Genomic DNA, 18230 nt, shown 5'->3' on the forward strand with positions numbered 1-18230 from the left:
GCTTCAGCCTCAAGGGCTAGAACTGTAGGTGTGCATTGCCACACTAGCTACTCATTCAAATCTTAATGTTTATTGGTACAAGCCCTCTGTGTGTGTGGTTGGCTGGGACCAAACCTAGGGTTGTAATGCATGCCAAATAAATAATTGCTGTATCACTGAGCTATACTGCCCAGTCCTCAAGTGTGGATCTTTTTTTTTTGAGATAAGGTTTCACTCTGTAATTCAGGCTGGCTTTGAACTCAAGATGTAGCTCAGGCTGGCCTCCAACTCTATGGCAGTCCTCCTGTGTCAGACTCCTGAGTGCTAGTATAAAAGGCATGCACAACCATGCTGGGCCCCAGGGTTATGTTTTAGGAAAAAAAAAAAAACATATATCTGAAGTGCCAAGAAACAGAACTGTTTGGAGATAAGAGTAACTCTTTTGTTGTCTTCTTGGAACTTTCTGCTGGCCAAGGGTACTTGCAGTCCTACCTTACCTGCCTTATCCTCCTCCATGCAGGGATTGTTTATAGGTGCACTGCACAACACCTGACTAGCAGTCTGTTTCTAAGAGTTGAAATGCAGAAGGGGAGATAGTGTAAGCAGGATAAGTAGTAAGACGTTTATTTGGATTGAAAGTAAAACTGAAATAGCCAAATTTTATGGTTAAAATTTATGTAGCTATGTTCCATAAATTAAGAGCTTCAAAGTTTTTATAAAAACTAATCACTTAGATAATATGGATTATGATAAGTAATATGCATTATGGCATCCTTCAAATTACATGGCTTTTAAAAATATTTAAATTTGGGGGCTGGGGATTTAGTTCAGTGGCATAGCCTGCCTGTCAAGTACGAGGTCATGAGTTTGATCCACAATACCACAAAAAAAGAAAAAATTTAAATTTATATAACATTTGTGAATTTTGAAATGTACTTGTGCATTTTCTCAGGGACTTGAGCAAAGTTAAAGGTCACTCTTACAATCAACCTAATATGAGACTGGCCTCATTCATAATTGACTATAGTCCAATTATTATTGAAACAGAGATATTCCACATGAACATTTTGGAAGATTTAAGTCTCCCTTGATCTAGTCAGTCTTGTTGATATTAAGTAGTGTTACTCAAGACAAAATAGTTAAAAAGCAGTTTGGTTCTTGTTCTCTATGTGTGTTTTATTCTTATTTATTTTAATCTCTTGAGATTTCTCTCCCCATGCCATGTACCTTTCTCTATCATTTAAATAAGGTTTTTTTATAGTCTTGTAGGCTTCAGAATTTCAAGTTTGTTATGATTTTCAGATTTAAAATATTGAGCCTCATTAGTCCCTCTTTTTCTGTCCAGCATTACATTTTTTGGTTTTTTTTACATTGCATTTTTGAAGTGGATCATGCATTAGTCACTTTTCAGTCAATGTTTGGTTTTGACTGACAGCTTTGTTTTGCCATATTTGACTTTATTCTCTCCCCCCCCCAAAAGTAATAAGAACTAAGGAGTAATAAAATCCAAAATGTGTAAATTTTATTGTAAAAAAGAGAGGGGGAAAAAAAAAAGAGCTCTAACGGATATAACAGCAAGTGTGTCTAGGGGTGTTAAATAGTTGACTATATTAATGTTTTTGGATCATTGAACACAGCTGTTTGCAGTCTCTCTGTTTGAATGTCCACTTTGTATTCTTTGATACTGTGATTTGAGCAACTATTTCCAAGATGATAATATGTAATCTATTAACAGGTGATTTCTTACTGTTATGTTTTTTTTTTTTTTGTAGTTCTGTATTATGTGTACCCTTACACTGCTTTGTTTTGTTTTGTGTTTTTCTCTTTTTCCTCTTAAATAAAATTAAAAAAAAAAAAACAAATACATAAAGAGAATCACCTAGTAAAATGGTTTATTTTCTTCTTTTTTGTTTTGTTTTGTTTTGTTATGGCTTGATTTTTTTGAGAGAGGCTCTCTCTTTAATTTGGACTAGCCTAAAACTCACATAATTCATGGTGGCTTTGAACTTGCAGTTTTCTTGTCTTAAATCCTCCCATGTGCTGGAATTACAAGAGTGCATCACCACAACCAGTTTAACAAGATTAACTTTGGTATACAGTTTGGACATTCCACTCCATGATTAGGTCACCTACTGCTTTTAGGTATCTGAGACACATATGCTATACAGCAATGATGGGACAAAAATGTTTATTTTACAATCAGAAAATAACAAAGGGCCAGAGATCCACAATCCTCTTCAGGGTTTTGTCCCTAATGACCTCCCACTAAGCTTCACCTTTTAAATGCTCTACCATCTTCTAATAGCATCTCTCTGGGACCAAACCTTGCAACAGATGTGTTTTTAGAGGACATTTAAGATTCAAACTAGGCTCCAGGGATGTAGCTCAGTGGCACAGTACCTGCCTGGCAAGTACAACTATGTCTAGCCATGTGTTTTTCCCATGTTCTCTTTGCTTAGGTAGGTTGACTATATGATCCATAACTTTTTGTCTTCTAGTCTGCATGGATTAGATAAGGAAAATGAGAATATGCTAAATGCCAGGTTGAATACATGTCAGAGTTGATGGTTGGGCACCCAGAGGCTTTGGTTTTTTGTGGGCAGTGTCTTGCCATGTGGTTGAGACTGGCCTTGAATTCATGAGGATCCTCCTTCCTCAGCTGCCTTAGCATGGAACATGCGTGCACTACTATGCCCAGCCTAAGCAAAGTATATATGTATGTAAAATTCTTATATCTGTTAGGCATCCCCCACTTGCTTTTAGTTGTTACATGCTTTTTGTGCTTCTATAGTTATGATGATGACCTTTGACACAAAGGTAGACTTTGTACCTTAACTCTGTTCTTCAAAGTTTGCTAGTTATTGCTGTGTGCATTATATCATATTCAGTCACTAAATTTTTAAGATCATTTCTCCATTTATAAAATGGGTTTTTCAGGGTTCAGAGCACTGAACCAGGTTTTGGCATACTGTGATGCATGTTCATTCTGTGTCCTAATGCTCATTAGTATTATTTGGTATTTTTCCCATGAATTGTTGCTCGGTAGGGTATGCTCACCAGGGAAGAGTTACCAGGTCTTCTTCATGCTTGTAATCCCAGTACTTTGCACAGTAATAGAGAATAAGTTTGATTTGGGCATGTGTTTGTTGTGATTTTAATGTATTTCGAAGGGTTGCAAAATGAATGAGAAAAATAATATCTCTATAATAAGGTTATTTTTAGGCCAGGGATTTAACTCAGTGGCACAAGCACTGCCTGGTAAGGGAGAGGTCACGAGTTCAAATCCTGGTACCAAAAATAAATAAAAAATTTAAAAATAACATTATTTTGAATATTACTGTTAAGCTATTGAAGTTCTGTGTTAAATACCTGATTAATAGTTACATATATAACCAGGTATAGTAGCACATGCCTGTAATCCCAGGACTTGGGTGGTGGAGGCAGGACCATTGTTGCGAGTTTGAGATGTCTGGGCTGCAGAGTGTGCTCAAGGCCAGCCTGAACTATATAGTGAGACCTTGTCTCCAAAAGACCCAAAAAACTTTTTTTGAAGTTACACAGTTCAGTTTTATTAATATACTGAGATTGGAGTTGATATTTTTATTTCCTATTTCTAAAACTAATCTGTTCTTTTAGAAGTTAATATTGGCCTAGCTTCTCAAGTGAAAAGGTTCCAGGCACACTTCTCACTGGGAACTGTGACTAAGGACCTTGGTGGAAGTGAAAGATTGGGAAAAAAGGATCCTCAGCCATGTCCTCTGGCCTCTATAGAGACCAAACACTGATACAGCATCAAGGCGAGGGCTAGGGATATAGTATAGCTCAGTGCCACAGCACCTGCCTTATAAGCATGAGGTCATGAGTTCAGTTCCCAGTACCAAAAACAAAACAAAAAGGACAACTTGCTGTGGGTGTAGCCTGGCTGCATCACTATTTATACATCAAAAGCCCTAGGCACTTTGGCTGTCATTTCTGTCACCTTCAAAAGTCCCTAGGGCTTGCAATCTGGAAAATATTTTCAACTAACTGCTTCAGCCCGGACATACAAAGGAATAAAAGTGTTGTTTAATTGCTGAAATATTGTATCATACTGCAACTGTACATTAATGTTCTCACTTACTGTAAATGTACCATGGTTTTATTAACAATAAACACCCATTAACAGTGGAAAATGTCATGTGATTAAAACTGTAGATAATAATATTTTCATGGTCTCTTATGCAGGTACTGAACTTACCTTCAATTACAACCTAGAATGTCTTGGGAATGGAAAAACTGTTTGCAAATGTGGAGCTCCAAACTGCAGTGGCTTCTTGGGTGTCAGGCCAAAGGTATCACCTTCTAGATTTTTGCATTGGGAACAGTGGTGCAGTTGCCCTTCTTTGGTGTTAGGGATGAGTCTTCATTGTAACGCAGTATATCTTCAGCCAGGCACAGTGGTGCATGCCTGTACTCCCAGTACTCCTGAAGCAGGAGGATCATCATGAGTTTATGGCCAGCTTGGACTACATAGTGATTCAAGACCAGCTTGAATTACAAAGCCGAGACTGTTCCCCGCCCCCCCCCCAAAAAAAGTCAGAAATAATATCATTAAAGTAGGGTCAATAATGCCAATGGGTAAAACATGAAGTCTGGATAATCTGTTTTGTTATTTAGAGGAAGAATCTGAGGTATTCCTGAAGTGTTTTGATCTGTCTTTAATTGGGTATATTTTTCTAGCTAAAAAAAAGTTGTAAAATACTAACCTTATGATTAGGTTACTTCTGACATCTTTATTGATCTCAACTCATCTTACATTTCTTAAGATGCTTAAGTTTGTATGATTTTCTTTTTCTGTTTTAAATATCTGCAGCTGAATTTAAGATTCTAATATCATATCCCAATATGATACTTGTATTTTTTTAATTTGGTACTGGAGATTGAACTCATAACCTCATGTTTGCCAGGCAGATGTTTATGCCACTGAACTAAAATTCCCCAGCCCACAGTATGATACAAAAAAAAAAAAAAAAAAAGGATACACACAAAGAAGAAAAAGGAAAAGGGAGGACACTATTCAGCATTACAATAAAGTATAGCCGTTATTGGGTCTCCCAGCTTTTCTTGCAGTTTTGCTTATAAATTCTATCACTGTTGTGGATAATTTATATACCTTTGTGGTATTTGGTTTGGGTTTTTGTCTTTTTTGACATAGTGTCTCATTATGCAGTTCAGGCTGGCTTTGAGCTCACTTTGTAGCCCAGGCTGGTGTCGAACTTGCTACAATTCTGCCTCAGCCTCCAGAGTGCTGGAATTACAAGCATGCACTATCATGCTTAGCAATTTTGCTATTTAATGTTACTTAAAAGCTTTCTATGCAGGGCATACCTATAAATGTAGCATTCAAAAGGCTGAGGCAGGAGGTTCACTGAGCTCAAGGCTACTTACTGAACTAAAGGCTATTCTGAACTACACATTGAGACCCTGATTCCAAACAAAACAAAACAAAACAAAAGCTTTCTGTTTTGTAGTTCTCTTAAACACGATTTTAATGATAAAGTTTTTTATGAAAAGGCCTAGCCATAAATTGTGAACATCTGGATGCATCAGGATTTCTCTACCATAGGTGATAATGCACTAAAAATTGAAATTCAATGTTGACGGGAAGTGGGGCAAGGTGTGGTAGGACATACCTATAATCCTGTGACTATAGAGGCTAAGGCAGGGGGAATGTCATTTCAAGACAGGCCTAAATTACAGTGTGAGACACTGTCTAAAATAAAAATAAATAACTATATCATTTATTTACCATTATGTATTTTGTCTCTTAATCTCAACATTAGCCATTAATCAGTCCCAGTTATATAAATTCAGGATGATCAAATATTGCGTTTTTTATATTAATTTTTAAAAGATAATATAAGGGGCTGGGAATTTAGCTCAGTGGCATAAGCGCCTGCCTGGCAAGTGTGAGCTTGTGAGTTCAATCACCATTGCCCCCCCAAAAAAAGGTAATAATAGGAACTATAAAAAGGAAAATTTTATCCAATTTATTCAGTTTTTCTTTGTATGGTATATCCTAAAACAACACAATGTTACAATCTGGACAGTAGTATTTTAGTCTTTTTCCAAATTATTTTTGCCTCAGGTTTCTCTGAACAACACACTTTACACTGTCATGTTGGCCTTGCTTTTTGTTCCATGATTGTTACAATTTCAATAAAATATCTCCCACCTAATGTAATGGTCAAATTGTTGATGATAGACAACCTGGTCAGCCTTTGCTATCCCATACTTTTCAATTACTTGTTCTGTTAGACCTAATCTAAATTTTATATGACTTTTTGACACCCCGCCCCGCTGTTTTGAATAAGTAACAGATGACTTTCTTATCATTTGGTGTGGAATGTGAATAAATATAATATTTTTTTGAGTGACCCACTCAGTACCCTCCTTCCCTCAGGAGATATTCCTGTTCCTCATTGCTACTCCCCAGTAAACTTTTCCTTATGTTTTGATTACATAATAGCTCTACTATGTCAACTGTGTCAACATCATCTGTAGACTTACTATAATCTTGACCACTGTTGGTATTTTTTTTTAGTTGTGTTTCTTTTAGATTCTATCATTTCTGTATTATGAATAATTGACCATAGGGAGACCTTTTTTCTTTGTCTTTCTATTTCATAACAAAGACTTTTCCTGTCATATGCAACATTTCTCCTGTTTTTCAGTTTTTTCTTTTGCAGATCTTTTGGCATTTCCTTCCTATTTATATTTAGTCTTAGTTTCCTAGATATGTCTGATAAAAGAATATCACTTTAAAAAAAATAAATCACTGAGTCGTGGAAAAGTATAACTCATACTTCTAATGTACTTAGTAGTTTTTATAGATTGTGGTACAAAATTATAGGTTATTTTTCACAAAATAAAATTACATTAGTAAAAAAATAACTAGAACTTACTATTAGATTTCACTAGAAACCAACATCAATAGCAAATACAATGTTTTGGTTTTTTAAACAATGTTCTAAACTTTAAAATATGCAAAAAATAGTTAATATAAAACAAACATGTAGAATGGTATCTCCTGCAAACAAAAATCAACTGGTGTTCTCTTAGCACATATACTAAAATTGGAATGATAAGGTCAGCAGTGGCCACTGTACAAGGATAACACACAAATTCGTGAAGCATTCCATATTTAGGACAAAAAAAAAAGAATCAACTGGTTGAAATGACAACTGCCTGAACAGTGCTCAGGAAAGTTAATACATACACAAGCACTGTTTGGGTGACTTTTGGGATAAACTGTTAAGTGATTAAAAACTGAAAATGTACATTAGCATAGAAACTAGTAAGAAAATAGAGTAAGCAGGGCAAGGTGATGCACACCTGCTGTCATAGCACTCTTGAGAGGCTAAGGTGGAACGATCAAAAGTATAAATCTAAACTGGGTGTCGTGGCTCATACCTATAATCCCACCAGGAGGGAGGCTGAGGCAGGAGGATGGTTGCCAGTTCAAGACCAGCCTGGGCTACAAGGTGAGTTCAAGACTAGGCCAAACTGTGTAGTGAGACTCTGTCACCAAAAAAAAGTTTAAGCCTACCCTGGACAACTTAGCAAAAGACCTAGTCTCTAAAACAGAATTGGGTACGTAGCTCAGTGTGAAGGCCCTAGGCTTAATCCCTAGTACAAAAAAAAGGTAAATAATTTTGCGCACTAAAATATGAAAAGGGCTGGGGATTTAGCTCAGTGGTGTTTCCTGCCTGGCAAGTATGAGGTTGAATTCGATTCCTGGTACCACAAAAAGTAAAATATATCAAATAAAATAGGAAAAATGAAGACTACTCAGCTATACAGTTTTAATTGTTAAATAGGGAAAGTCACCTTTATATTATATTGGATTTCATTTTTTGTTTAGTTCACTTAGCCAGCTTATTCCTAACGATATCACCTGATTTCTTTCCTGTAAATTAAAATAATACTTGAATTTATTCCATGGTTAATGATGTCAGGTTTCTACCTTATGGTCTTTACAGGATGACAGCCAGAATTCAAGTTTAGAAATAGGATATTACTTTGGGCTCTTAGGAAATATTGCCCTATCAGAATAGAAGGGACCTTAGTTAACAGCAATACACATAAATTACAGTCAGTCATAAATGTATTAAGTCTCTGTGTCTGTCTGTGTCTATCTTTTTGAAATAGGGTCTTATTTTGCTGTTCAGGCTCGCCTTGTGCTCACTTTGAACCACAGGCTGATCTTGAACTTGAAAAGATCCTCTTGCTTCAGCCTCTTGTGCTGGGATTACAGGAGTGTGCCACCATGTCTGGCTGAATCTATTAAGTCTTACCGATTGGTCCTGGATGTTTCTTTGTTAAGATGAATAAAGTGATGAAAATCAGTGTTTGATGACCAACTGAAGGCTGCAGGAAATAAAGATGAATACTGTTAGCTGTAGCTGGATCTGTCTTGACTCAAATACAGGTCACAGTTACTTGTGTCTTTCTAGTGTTTAATGAAGGTTTGTTGATTAAGAAATTGGACGTAGAGCCAGGCGTGGTGGCTCACACCTATAATCCCAGCACTTGGGAGGCTGAGGCAGGAGGATTGCTGTGAGTTCGAGACTAGCCTGGGCTACCAAGTGAGCTTAAGGCCAGCCTAAACTGCATAGCAAGATCCTGTCTCAAAAAGACCACAAAAAAAAAAAAAAAAAAGAAAGAAATTGGATGTATATATACACACAAGCAATGGCTTTGAATTAGACAAACATAGACATGCAGTAAATAAACTTCACATTTTTTTATTTGGCTGAAAAAAATAACTGGGACAGAACTAGTTTTTGATGGTACTATGTATTTTAAGTTTATCCTGTGCTAGGTACCTTTCCTGCATTTTTTTCCCTTACCTTCTCAACAGACTAAGGACTGTCTTATTCTAGAGGAGAGATGGAGGTTCATAGTGGATAGTTAATCTGGTCATGATTATGTAACTAAGGTGTTAAAGTCCTGACTGCTCAATGTCTGATCTCTAGAATCAACCCATTGCCACAGAAGAAAAGTCAAAAAAATTCAAGAAGAAGCAGCAGGGGAAGCGCAGAAGTCAGGGTGAGATCACAAAAGAACGAGAGGATGAGTGTTTCAGCTGTGGGGATGCTGGCCAGTTGGTCTCCTGCAAGAAGCCGGGCTGCCCCAAAGTTTACCATGCGGACTGTCTCAATCTGACCAAGCGGCCAGCAGGTTGGTGCCGGAATCCATTCTGAGTGCTGCTTATTTTTCTGCCAGAATCCTCAGGTCCTTATAATCCTTGATTCAGTATGAACAAAATACCATTTGTACTCCTCCTGCATGCTGTTCAGGGATGTAGTCCATGTTCTCATTCTGGAAATAAATGGCAACTGAGACTTATAAACTATAGAAAGTACTTGATTTTCAAGTATTCTACTTTGTTTTAGCTTCCCAGTATCCCCAAAATGTCAGTTTTCTCTATAATGCACATGAGGATCAGTCAAGATGGAGATCTGCTGTCACAATTAAATGAAAGTGCTGTATTCAAAACCAGGTTTTCTGACTCCCAGGTCACTAAATGATGCATTTCTAGAAGAAGCAAAATTGAGGTAGTGGTGCCTTTGAGTTGCTCCAGTCAGTGAAAGATGGGACAACACCCCATTAGTCACTTTCTACCCATCTTGCCCCTACTGGGTTTCCTTTTTTGCAGAGTATACTTTTTTTCTTTGAAGATGCTGTAGTAAATTAATATGTGAGACAGATGCTTAGGCAGGAGTTTGATTGCATCAGTTGATAACCATTAGTTCATCATTTGGGGTTTGAAGATTAGAAGAATTTGAAAGTGCTTTTTTTTTTCTTTTTCCTTTTTATCGGTACCGGGGATCGAACTCACAACTGCCTGCTTGCAAGGCAGGCGCTTATGCCGCTGAGCTAAATCCCCAGCCCCTGAAAATGCTATTTTTAAGAAAAGAGATGAGTAGGGAGTCATTCCATGGTGAGATGATTATATATGACTAGTGGTTTATATTCAAGAAGTGCAGAAATAGAACTTTTGATTGCAAGTGAGAGAAATGTTTTCCTGAATTGCTTTGCTTTAATATATATTTGTCAGATTCATTAAACAATAGAAACTCAAGACCATAACATTAACATGTCAGTGCCAGGATATAAATTTGGGACTTATCTGAGATGAGACACAGGAGGTGATATAACTGATTGTGCCTGTATGCCAGCAATGAAGCCTAACATAGTTTGTTTGGAGTGGAAACACTGTCCATAGTCAAAACTCACATTTCATGAAAGGTTAGGGTAGGTACAAGCTCACACTGACTTCCAGTCTTTTCCACTAATCCTATTTGTCCAACATAGAAGGTTTTGTGCTTTAAGACTTAAAATTTTACAAAGGTGAATGTCTACTTCAATTTTTTTTTTCAATTGTGTGTATATTTTTCCTATTTCTTTTTTTTTTCCTTCTTTTTATCGGTACCGGGGATCGAACTCACGACCGCCTACTTGCAAGGCAGGTGCTTATGCCGCTGAGCTAAATCCCCAGCCCCCAAAATCCAAAGAGTTGTTTGTTTTTTTTTTTTAATCAGTACCAGGGATTGAACTCATGACCTCCTTACAAGGCAGGTTGCTTATGCCGCTGAGCTAAGCTCAGTGGCGTCTATTTCTTATTTTAATAGGAAATTAACAGTGGTTAATACATTGCACATTGTTATCTTAAAAGTAGTTGCTTAGATTATAAGATATAGACATGCATAATTGATCAAACTGTTAGAGTGGGGGCTGGGGATTTAGCTCAGCGGCATAAGCGCCTGCCTTGCAAGCAGCCAGTCGTGAGTTCGATCCCCGGTACCGATAAAAAAACGAAAAAGACCAAAAAAAAAAAAAAAAAAAACTGTTAGAGTATTCTGGCGCAACAGAGAAGCAAAAAGTACAAAACAAATAGGTTTATTAAGTTATTGTGTGGAAAGGAGCGCACAACCCATGGAAGTTGGGCTGTCTCCTTTGACGTGGTACAGAGAGGCAAAGGACTATATGACCTATGATCGGAAGTGGCGCATGGGGCTGATATTGATGACATGTGAGGAACCGATTGGAATTCTCTGTGTGTGCAAACAGGAAGAGGAGTTGTAATTAGGGCTAAGAAGCAGGAAATAGTAAGCGTTCCTACTTTGGCCTTGCACTACATTAGACCACTGCCATAATTGTACAGTAATTTATACTATGGCAAGAACCTTTCACAAACAGCATAAGCACAAACCATTTCTTTTTCGTGCTTCTGTTAAAATCATGTAAACAAAGATATAAATAACTAGGTATTCTCTTAAACTTGGGTATTAGATGTCCACAGTACAAATGGAGTCTGCTGAAATATGAAGGTAATATTCAAAAGCTTCATCTTAAAGGAATTTAGGGATTGGTTTTGTTGGGTTTTTGTTTTTCTTCTTTCCTGAATGTAGTTTAAAGATATGGGTTTACTCTTGCCTTTATTTACTAGTTGCTCAACCATGATACTTGCTATTCTGTGTATTGTTCTGTACAGGAGAAGGTGGAAGTTGAAATTCTAGGGAAGAAATAATAGCAAGTAAATGGCATAAACTCTCTGAAAAAAGTGGCAGTTTGAAGGCTTTGAAACCACTATACTGACCCACTATACTCATGTAACATCTCTTTCCAAAGCTTTTATTCATTTCTTGTATTTTTAGGGAAGTGGGAGTGTCCTTGGCACCAGTGTGACATCTGTGGGAAGGAAGCAGCCTCCTTCTGTGAGATGTGCCCTAGCTCCTTCTGCAAGCAACATCGGGAAGGGATGCTCTTCATTTCCAAACTTGATGGGCGTCTCTCTTGTACTGAGCATGATCCCTGTGGGCCCAACCCTCTGGAACCTGGGGAGATTCGTGAGTATGTGCCTCCCTCAGTACCGCTGCCTCCAAGCCCTGGTACTCACCTGGCAGAACAATCATCAGGAATGGCTGCTCAGGGGCCCAAGATGTCAGATAAGCCACCTGCTGATGCCAGCCAGACGTTGCCAGTCTCCAAAAAAGCTCTGACAGGAACTTGTCAGAGGCCACTGCTACCTGAAAGACCTCTGGAGAGAAGTGACTCCAGCTCCCAGCTTTTAGATAGGGTCAGAGACCTTGCTGGGTCAGGGACCAAATCACAATCGTTGTTATCAAACCAGAGGCCACTGGACAGGCCACCTGCAGTGGAAGGACCAAGACCACAGCTGTCTGACAAACCCTCTCCAGTGACCAGCCCAAGCTCCTCACCCTCAATGAGGTCCCAACCACTGGAAAGACCTCTGGGGATGGCTGACCCAAGGCTGGATAAATCTATAGGTGCTGCCAGCTCAAGGCCCCAGTCACTGGAGAAAACCCTAGCCCCCAGTGGTCTGAGACTTCCACCACCAGAAAGACTGCTAATCACCAGCAGTCCCAAACCCCAGGCTTCTGACAGGCCCACAGACAAATCCCACCCTTCTTTGTCTCAGAGACTTCCACCTCCTGAGAAAGTACTGTCTGCAGTGGTGCAGACTCTGGTGGCTACAGAAAAAGCCCTGAGGCCTGTGGACCAGAATACTCAGTCAAAAAACAGAGCTGCTTTGGTGATGGATCTCATAGACTTAACTCCTCGCCAGAAAGAACAGGCTACTTCTCACGAGGTTACACTGCAGGCTGATGAGAAGATGTCAGTGTTGGAGTCGAGCTCATGGCCTGCTGGCAAAGGTCTGGGGCATGTGTCACGAGCTCTGGAGAAAGGCAGCATGTCAGACCCCCTTTTCCAACCACCTGGGAAAAACACAGTCCATTCAGAGCACACCTGGCAAGCTGTTAAATCACTCACCCAGGCCAGACTTTTTCCTCAGCCACCTGCCAAGGCTTTTTTATATGAGTCCGCTACTCAGGCTTCAGGAAGAGCTCCTGGAGGAGCTGAGCAGACTCCAGGTCCTCCCAGCCAACCTCCAGGATCGGTGAAGCAGGTAAAACAGATGGCTGGAGGCCAGCATCTACCTGGACTTACTGCCAAGAGTGGCCAATCCTTTAGGTCTCTTGGCAAGACTCCAATCTCCCTCCCCACTGAAGAAAAGAAGTTGCCAACCACAGAGCAGAGTCACTGGTCCCTGGGAAAAGCCTCACCAGGGACAGGGCTCTGGCCCATAGTGGCTGGACAGGCACTGGCACAGTCTTGCTGGTCTGCTGGGAGTACACAGACATTGGCACAGACTTGCTGGTCTCTTGGAAGAGGGCAAGACCCCAAACCAGAGCAAAATACACTTCCAACTCTTAATCAGGCTCCTTCCAGTCACAAGTGTGCAGAGTCAGAACAGAAATAATACCAGTAAATGTCACGTCCAGACAGGCTGTACCCAGAGTACCATATGGGGAGGAGAATCTTATGTTTCTTTCTTTTCCCCCTTTGAAAAACAGACCTACCCCAACACTCTTCCACTGTTACGCTTTCCTTGTATTCCAATACTCAAAACTCTTGTGACATTAGCCAGTGGGGGTTTCTGGTTGTGTGAACCGTGTATGGAAATTCAACTGGCCCTAGCCATGCAGACAGACTTGCATCTCTTTTTCCCAATTTTTACACACAGTCAACTTAAAATAAAAAGTCCACTCTGGAGTCAAGCATGGAATTCAATTCCACTGGTCAAGCTGGAAAGTATAGGGGCTCTCAAAGCTATTCCCATAGCCTATCAGAGCCCCAGAGAGGATGCTCTATGAACTCGTGGGAGGAACCGATGTTCATTCAAATCAGTAGCAATTTCCTGAGTATTCATGTATGTTAGCCTTAGTGTGGTCTATGATGGAAAACACAAATACATAAAAACTGTTCCCGGTGAGCCTAACTTGCTGCCCAGATTCCCAAGGCTATTTTTAAGAATCTTTGATCTGGAAACAGGAAGTACTGAGGGGCTTTGGATTTCCAGGCTTATTTCGAAATATTCTGTGTGGCACCCGAAGTGTCTGTGTTGAGCAGGTGTCTCCTGGTTGTGGTGTGAGTGCATGTATATGGATACATGCATCTTCAGAACTCTTTGTGTATGGAATGGTGCTGCATCAAGGCCAAGGAAGGGTTTTGGCTGGGGCAGCAGCTACTGTGTTCATCTGCATAATGCCTAGGCTGTAGATTTGTCCTTGGAAGAAGCAGCTGGTTTAGGAGGCGCTGGGCTCTATGAGAATATAGCTAGCTTTCTAGCAGTGAAGAGGAGAAATGGCAAGCATACTTTTCTTTTCTACCAAGTTTTACATCAACCCATCCCACCCCAGCCCTGTTTTCTTGAAACACTCAGGTGCTTTCAGATTTTAGTCTCAGGCAGTGGACATAGGGAATCTCTGGCCACTTGTGAGCCAGACACACTAGCTTCCAGAACAGTGCCGGACTCTAATGGAAAATTATTTCTGCCCTAGTCCTTTGTTGTTTTTAATTGAACTGAGGGAGTCCTCTTCACCACCTCCTTCAGAATTGCTGTGCTTTTTATGGAGAGCACTTGCCTGCTGACTTAGGTCAAAAGCCAGAACCTTTTCCTAAGACTGGAAAGAAGTGTTTGGAGCAATGTCCAGTCTAAGAGACGATTCCTCATTAACTGCTGATTATCTGTTACTGCTGCCCTGAGCTGGGGGACCCAAGGGCTGGGAAATCTATTGGTGCTACCCTGCCCTACCATTCACCCAGCTCATTGACTGCCAACAGGAAGTACTGTTTGGCTAGTTCCTTCCCACTTACCCACCCCTCCTTTGTCCTTAAACCAAACAAATCTCTGCTTTGCCAACTCAGCCAGAAGCTTTAGCCGATAGGCTACCTCCTGGCCCCAGAATCTCCTGGCCATTGTGTCACAGTTACTGCTTTTACATTCTCAACAGGATTCTGTATCTCATCCCAATCTCCTCCTAAGTTCCTACTAAGGTTACATTACTTTCAGAGGGAAGGAACAGTAGTTGTTATAGAAGCATTTGCGCTTTATATAAAGACTGAAAGTAGAAAATGCTTTTATCTCCCAAAGTCTGTCTGTTGAGATACCTAAACTCAGGCAGAGGGTCCAAGGCTGGGCAGGACTGTCCTGAGTTTAGGGGCTATCCCTGCATTTCACTGAGACCTCAGAATCTCATCTGTGGTTTTCACCTGCCTAGTTCTTCCATTTCACCCTTTTTATCCTCTCTTCCACATCATCAGAGAAGGAAAAAGTTGTTTAAAAGGAAGAGAAAAATATAAAGCATCTTATTTTCTTTTAAAAGAATTTTAAACCATGAAAAAGATATTTTTAAAGAAATTACCCAGAACATTAAAATTCACTATATTAAGTATTTATCATGTGTGGAATAATAAGTATATAACTGCAGCTAGTAGGCCCCTTCCCTTATCTCTTAGGTTGTCAGTAGGTTGCTTGGTGCCAGTCCTGTGTGCTCTTTGCTCTCCTGTCATCTATAGTTGTGATCAAAAAAAAATCTGCACTGCACTGTCAGAATCTCCTTTCACTATGTTGTGTGTTCAATTATCTTACTAGCTTTGTTTCATGAAATAAACTGTGAATTTTTTGGGGGGTAGGAATGCAGGCTATGTAGACTTTTGATTCTAAGCTAGCTTCTCTGTAGTAGGCTGTGGTAGGTGATTGACTTTGACAGCCATCTAGAAATGTCTCACAGGGACAGGAGAGAATGAGGGATAAGAGGCTGTGATTGGTGACTTTGTGGTTTCGTTTGGTTCTTTCCATTCTTTACCATTCACTGGAGTCTCTGTTCCAGACCTGCCTAGGAAAACTTCTGAGTTGGTTTGGGGCAACAGTTCTTTGAATGGAATGATGACCAGGCTTCTCTCCTGAACCACTGACTCAGGGTATTGAATGGAAATTAGAAAGTCAAGCCTTTGGGCCCACTGTGAGAGCGTGAGCGCAGTCACTATCCAGTTAGAAGCAGTCAGCACAGGTGCTGGGAAATGACTCATGAAGGTGGGCAGAGGATGACTGAGCAGCCTTCTTGGACCTCTCAAGCCTGCAGCAAGACCCTTTCTTCAGACAGGTGTGGACTGGCAGTAAATCTTTCATTTTAGAAACTTCTGCTAATTGTGCAGCATGGCATTTTATTGTTTGGTGTATGGCTCAGTACTTGGAAATTAAGTTCTCAAGAGAGTCTGCTTATGAGCCAGTTTCCTAGAAAGACTTTTTGAGGGGCAAGCCAAAGATGGAAGTGTTCCATAGGTAGCTAGAAAATACTAGTTCTAATAAATTAGAAAAAAAAAATTGGAAACTTGAAATTTATATTCCAAGTCTCATGTTTCTCCTGCAGGAACCCACTCATCCTAATACAAAACAGCTGTCATTTCCACAAAAGCATCCATGATACATTAGCTGCCAGCTTTTCTCTACAGTTTGAGATTACTTAAATCACTGTTGATCCTCTTCTGAGCCAAATTCACCTTTTTGGCATTGATGAAAATAATTATTCTTGAAATCCTCCACCCCACACTATTGTCTGGCCATGGAGTGTACTAGTAATCCTTCCTGGTTTGGCATCTGTTCATCTGTTCATGAAGCTAGACTCTCGAGTTATAGTCTATTGTTGCCTTGTGAAAACTAGCTACCAGGAAGGAGCACTGGTCCTCATGGAAAACAATCAAGAGAGCATTAAATTTGGTAGCTTTTACTAGTAGCTCCTGTAGAACAGGGTTTTTCCTAAGGCTTGGGATACTGTCAGCCTCTTAGGTTTTGTCACCAGGTCAGAGGGGCCCAGTGGCCTAACCTCCAAGACCATAGCAGGAAAGGCATTGCCTCAGTCGTTTTTCCTGCTGAGTTCTTCTGTGTTAAGACATTCCACATCATTTTAGAGCTATCAGCTGCTGTGGGAGCTTTCTTGCCTGTGGCCATTTAGCTCTCAGCTGACCATCATTGGCCAGTATGCAGCCAGAGGTTGCTATAGTATAAACTGAAATAGATAATTGTTTTGTGTATGTACATACACACACACACACACACACACACACACAAATGATGGTGCTAATTTCGTTATATAAGTAAGCACTGCCAAGGGTTGAAACGCTGGTGACTTCAGCAACTTGGGTTCCTATTTGGTGGGGGGCAAGAGATTTCCTGCAAGAAAGGTTTCTTTAAGGCCCTATGAGAAGTAGGAAGAAGGCAGCACATTAGTGAAGCCTATACTCAGCCCTGGAGTAGTCCCATGCAATCCAGAGGTAGAAGAGATCCTGTAACTAGCTGAAGGTGGTCATTGAGTTTTTTCAGGGATGGGTTCACTTTGTCCATAGCCTCTGTCCACAGCACCAGGAACCGGCTGGTGGAGAGCTCTCGGTTTTCCTCCATTACCTTTTGCCCCTCTACCTCTTCTCTCATGGAAGATCTCTATTGCTTATGAAGATTAAGGGTAATATTTCTTAAGGAAATGGAGTTTATTAGAAATCTACAGACTCAGAGGAAATGTTTGTTTCTTGCCAGCCTAAGAACACATATTAAACTCTTCTGTGGTCCTTTCCCTACAGTTGCCTTCTCATGACTCTTTAAATATTAGGGTATGAAGGGCCCTGGAATAGCATGTGGGGGTTTAGCAAAGCTCTGTGGGCAGATATGAACACTGAGCAGAGCAGAAAGGAAGTCCTGGTACATTAGGCTCCAGGGTAGGTGGAACAGATAGTCTCCCAGCTTGAGGTGGTGCTGTCTGTGTGTGTAGGTGTGGAAGGTGGTGAGTGCAACGCACAGGAGCTGGTAGAAGAGCAGCTTTCTAGATCTTGGCAAAGAAGCTGACATGAGAGATCTGTTTTTATATTTTTAAGAAAGGGGAGGGGCAGGGGAATCCAGCCAAGGCCCATCACTGTTGCCTCCCTTACTCCCCGTCCTGTCCCCTCAGACTGTCAGCTGGAAGTGAAACTCCTAGTGAAAAAGAGGGGAACCCTATGCTAGGAGTCCCCATAAACATGTACTGTAATTCTTTGTATATATAAAAAAAAATACTGTAAAGTAAAGTTTAACTTTACTCTTATGGCCCTTGCCCTGTGGTTTTTTTTTTTTTTTTTTTTTTTTTTTATATTGTCCATGGAAAGATATAGCCTAACGAGACAGATTGGTTTGGAGTAAGAATCAAAAAACCACCCCAGAGATAGTTCCCTATAAAGGACATGGCAGAGCTTAGGACTTCCTCCAAGCACTTTGTAAGAGTGGCATTGGTTTTCCCCCAGGTACCACAGCTGCCTAGGCATTTTACCCTCCTGTTTTGAATGGCTGGTGTCAGTTTCAGTCTCCTCCACAG

At 40.3% G+C, this 18230-nt stretch overlaps 1 protein-coding gene and 1 pseudogene across 19 annotated transcripts in view; both read left to right on the forward strand.

Moving 5' to 3' along the window:
- The window catches only part of Nsd1 (nuclear receptor binding SET domain protein 1), a 144044-nt gene extending 126081 nt beyond the window's left edge, over positions 1–17963 (forward strand). For all 19 annotated transcript variants that reach the window (XM_063230850.1, XM_063230857.1, XM_063230860.1 and 16 more), the window contains 3 exons: positions 4204–4310; positions 8997–9201; positions 11682–17963. In XM_063230850.1, the coding sequence (XP_063086920.1) occupies positions 4204–4310; positions 8997–9201; positions 11682–13309 (1940 nt within the window). In that variant the 3' untranslated portion in view covers positions 13310–17963. The remainder of the gene's footprint in view (positions 1–4203; positions 4311–8996; positions 9202–11681) is intronic.
- Positions 7069–7166, forward strand: LOC111757844 (U6 spliceosomal RNA; annotated as a pseudogene).
- Positions 17964–18230: the final 267 nt, after the last annotated feature.

Source organism: Cavia porcellus, unplaced genomic scaffold (genome assembly GCF_034190915.1).
Source record: "Cavia porcellus strain 051 isolate PalLab524CR breed Dunkin Hartley unplaced genomic scaffold, mCavPor4.1 scaffold_19, whole genome shotgun sequence".
Lineage (NCBI taxonomy): Eukaryota > Metazoa > Chordata > Mammalia > Rodentia > Caviidae > Cavia > Cavia porcellus.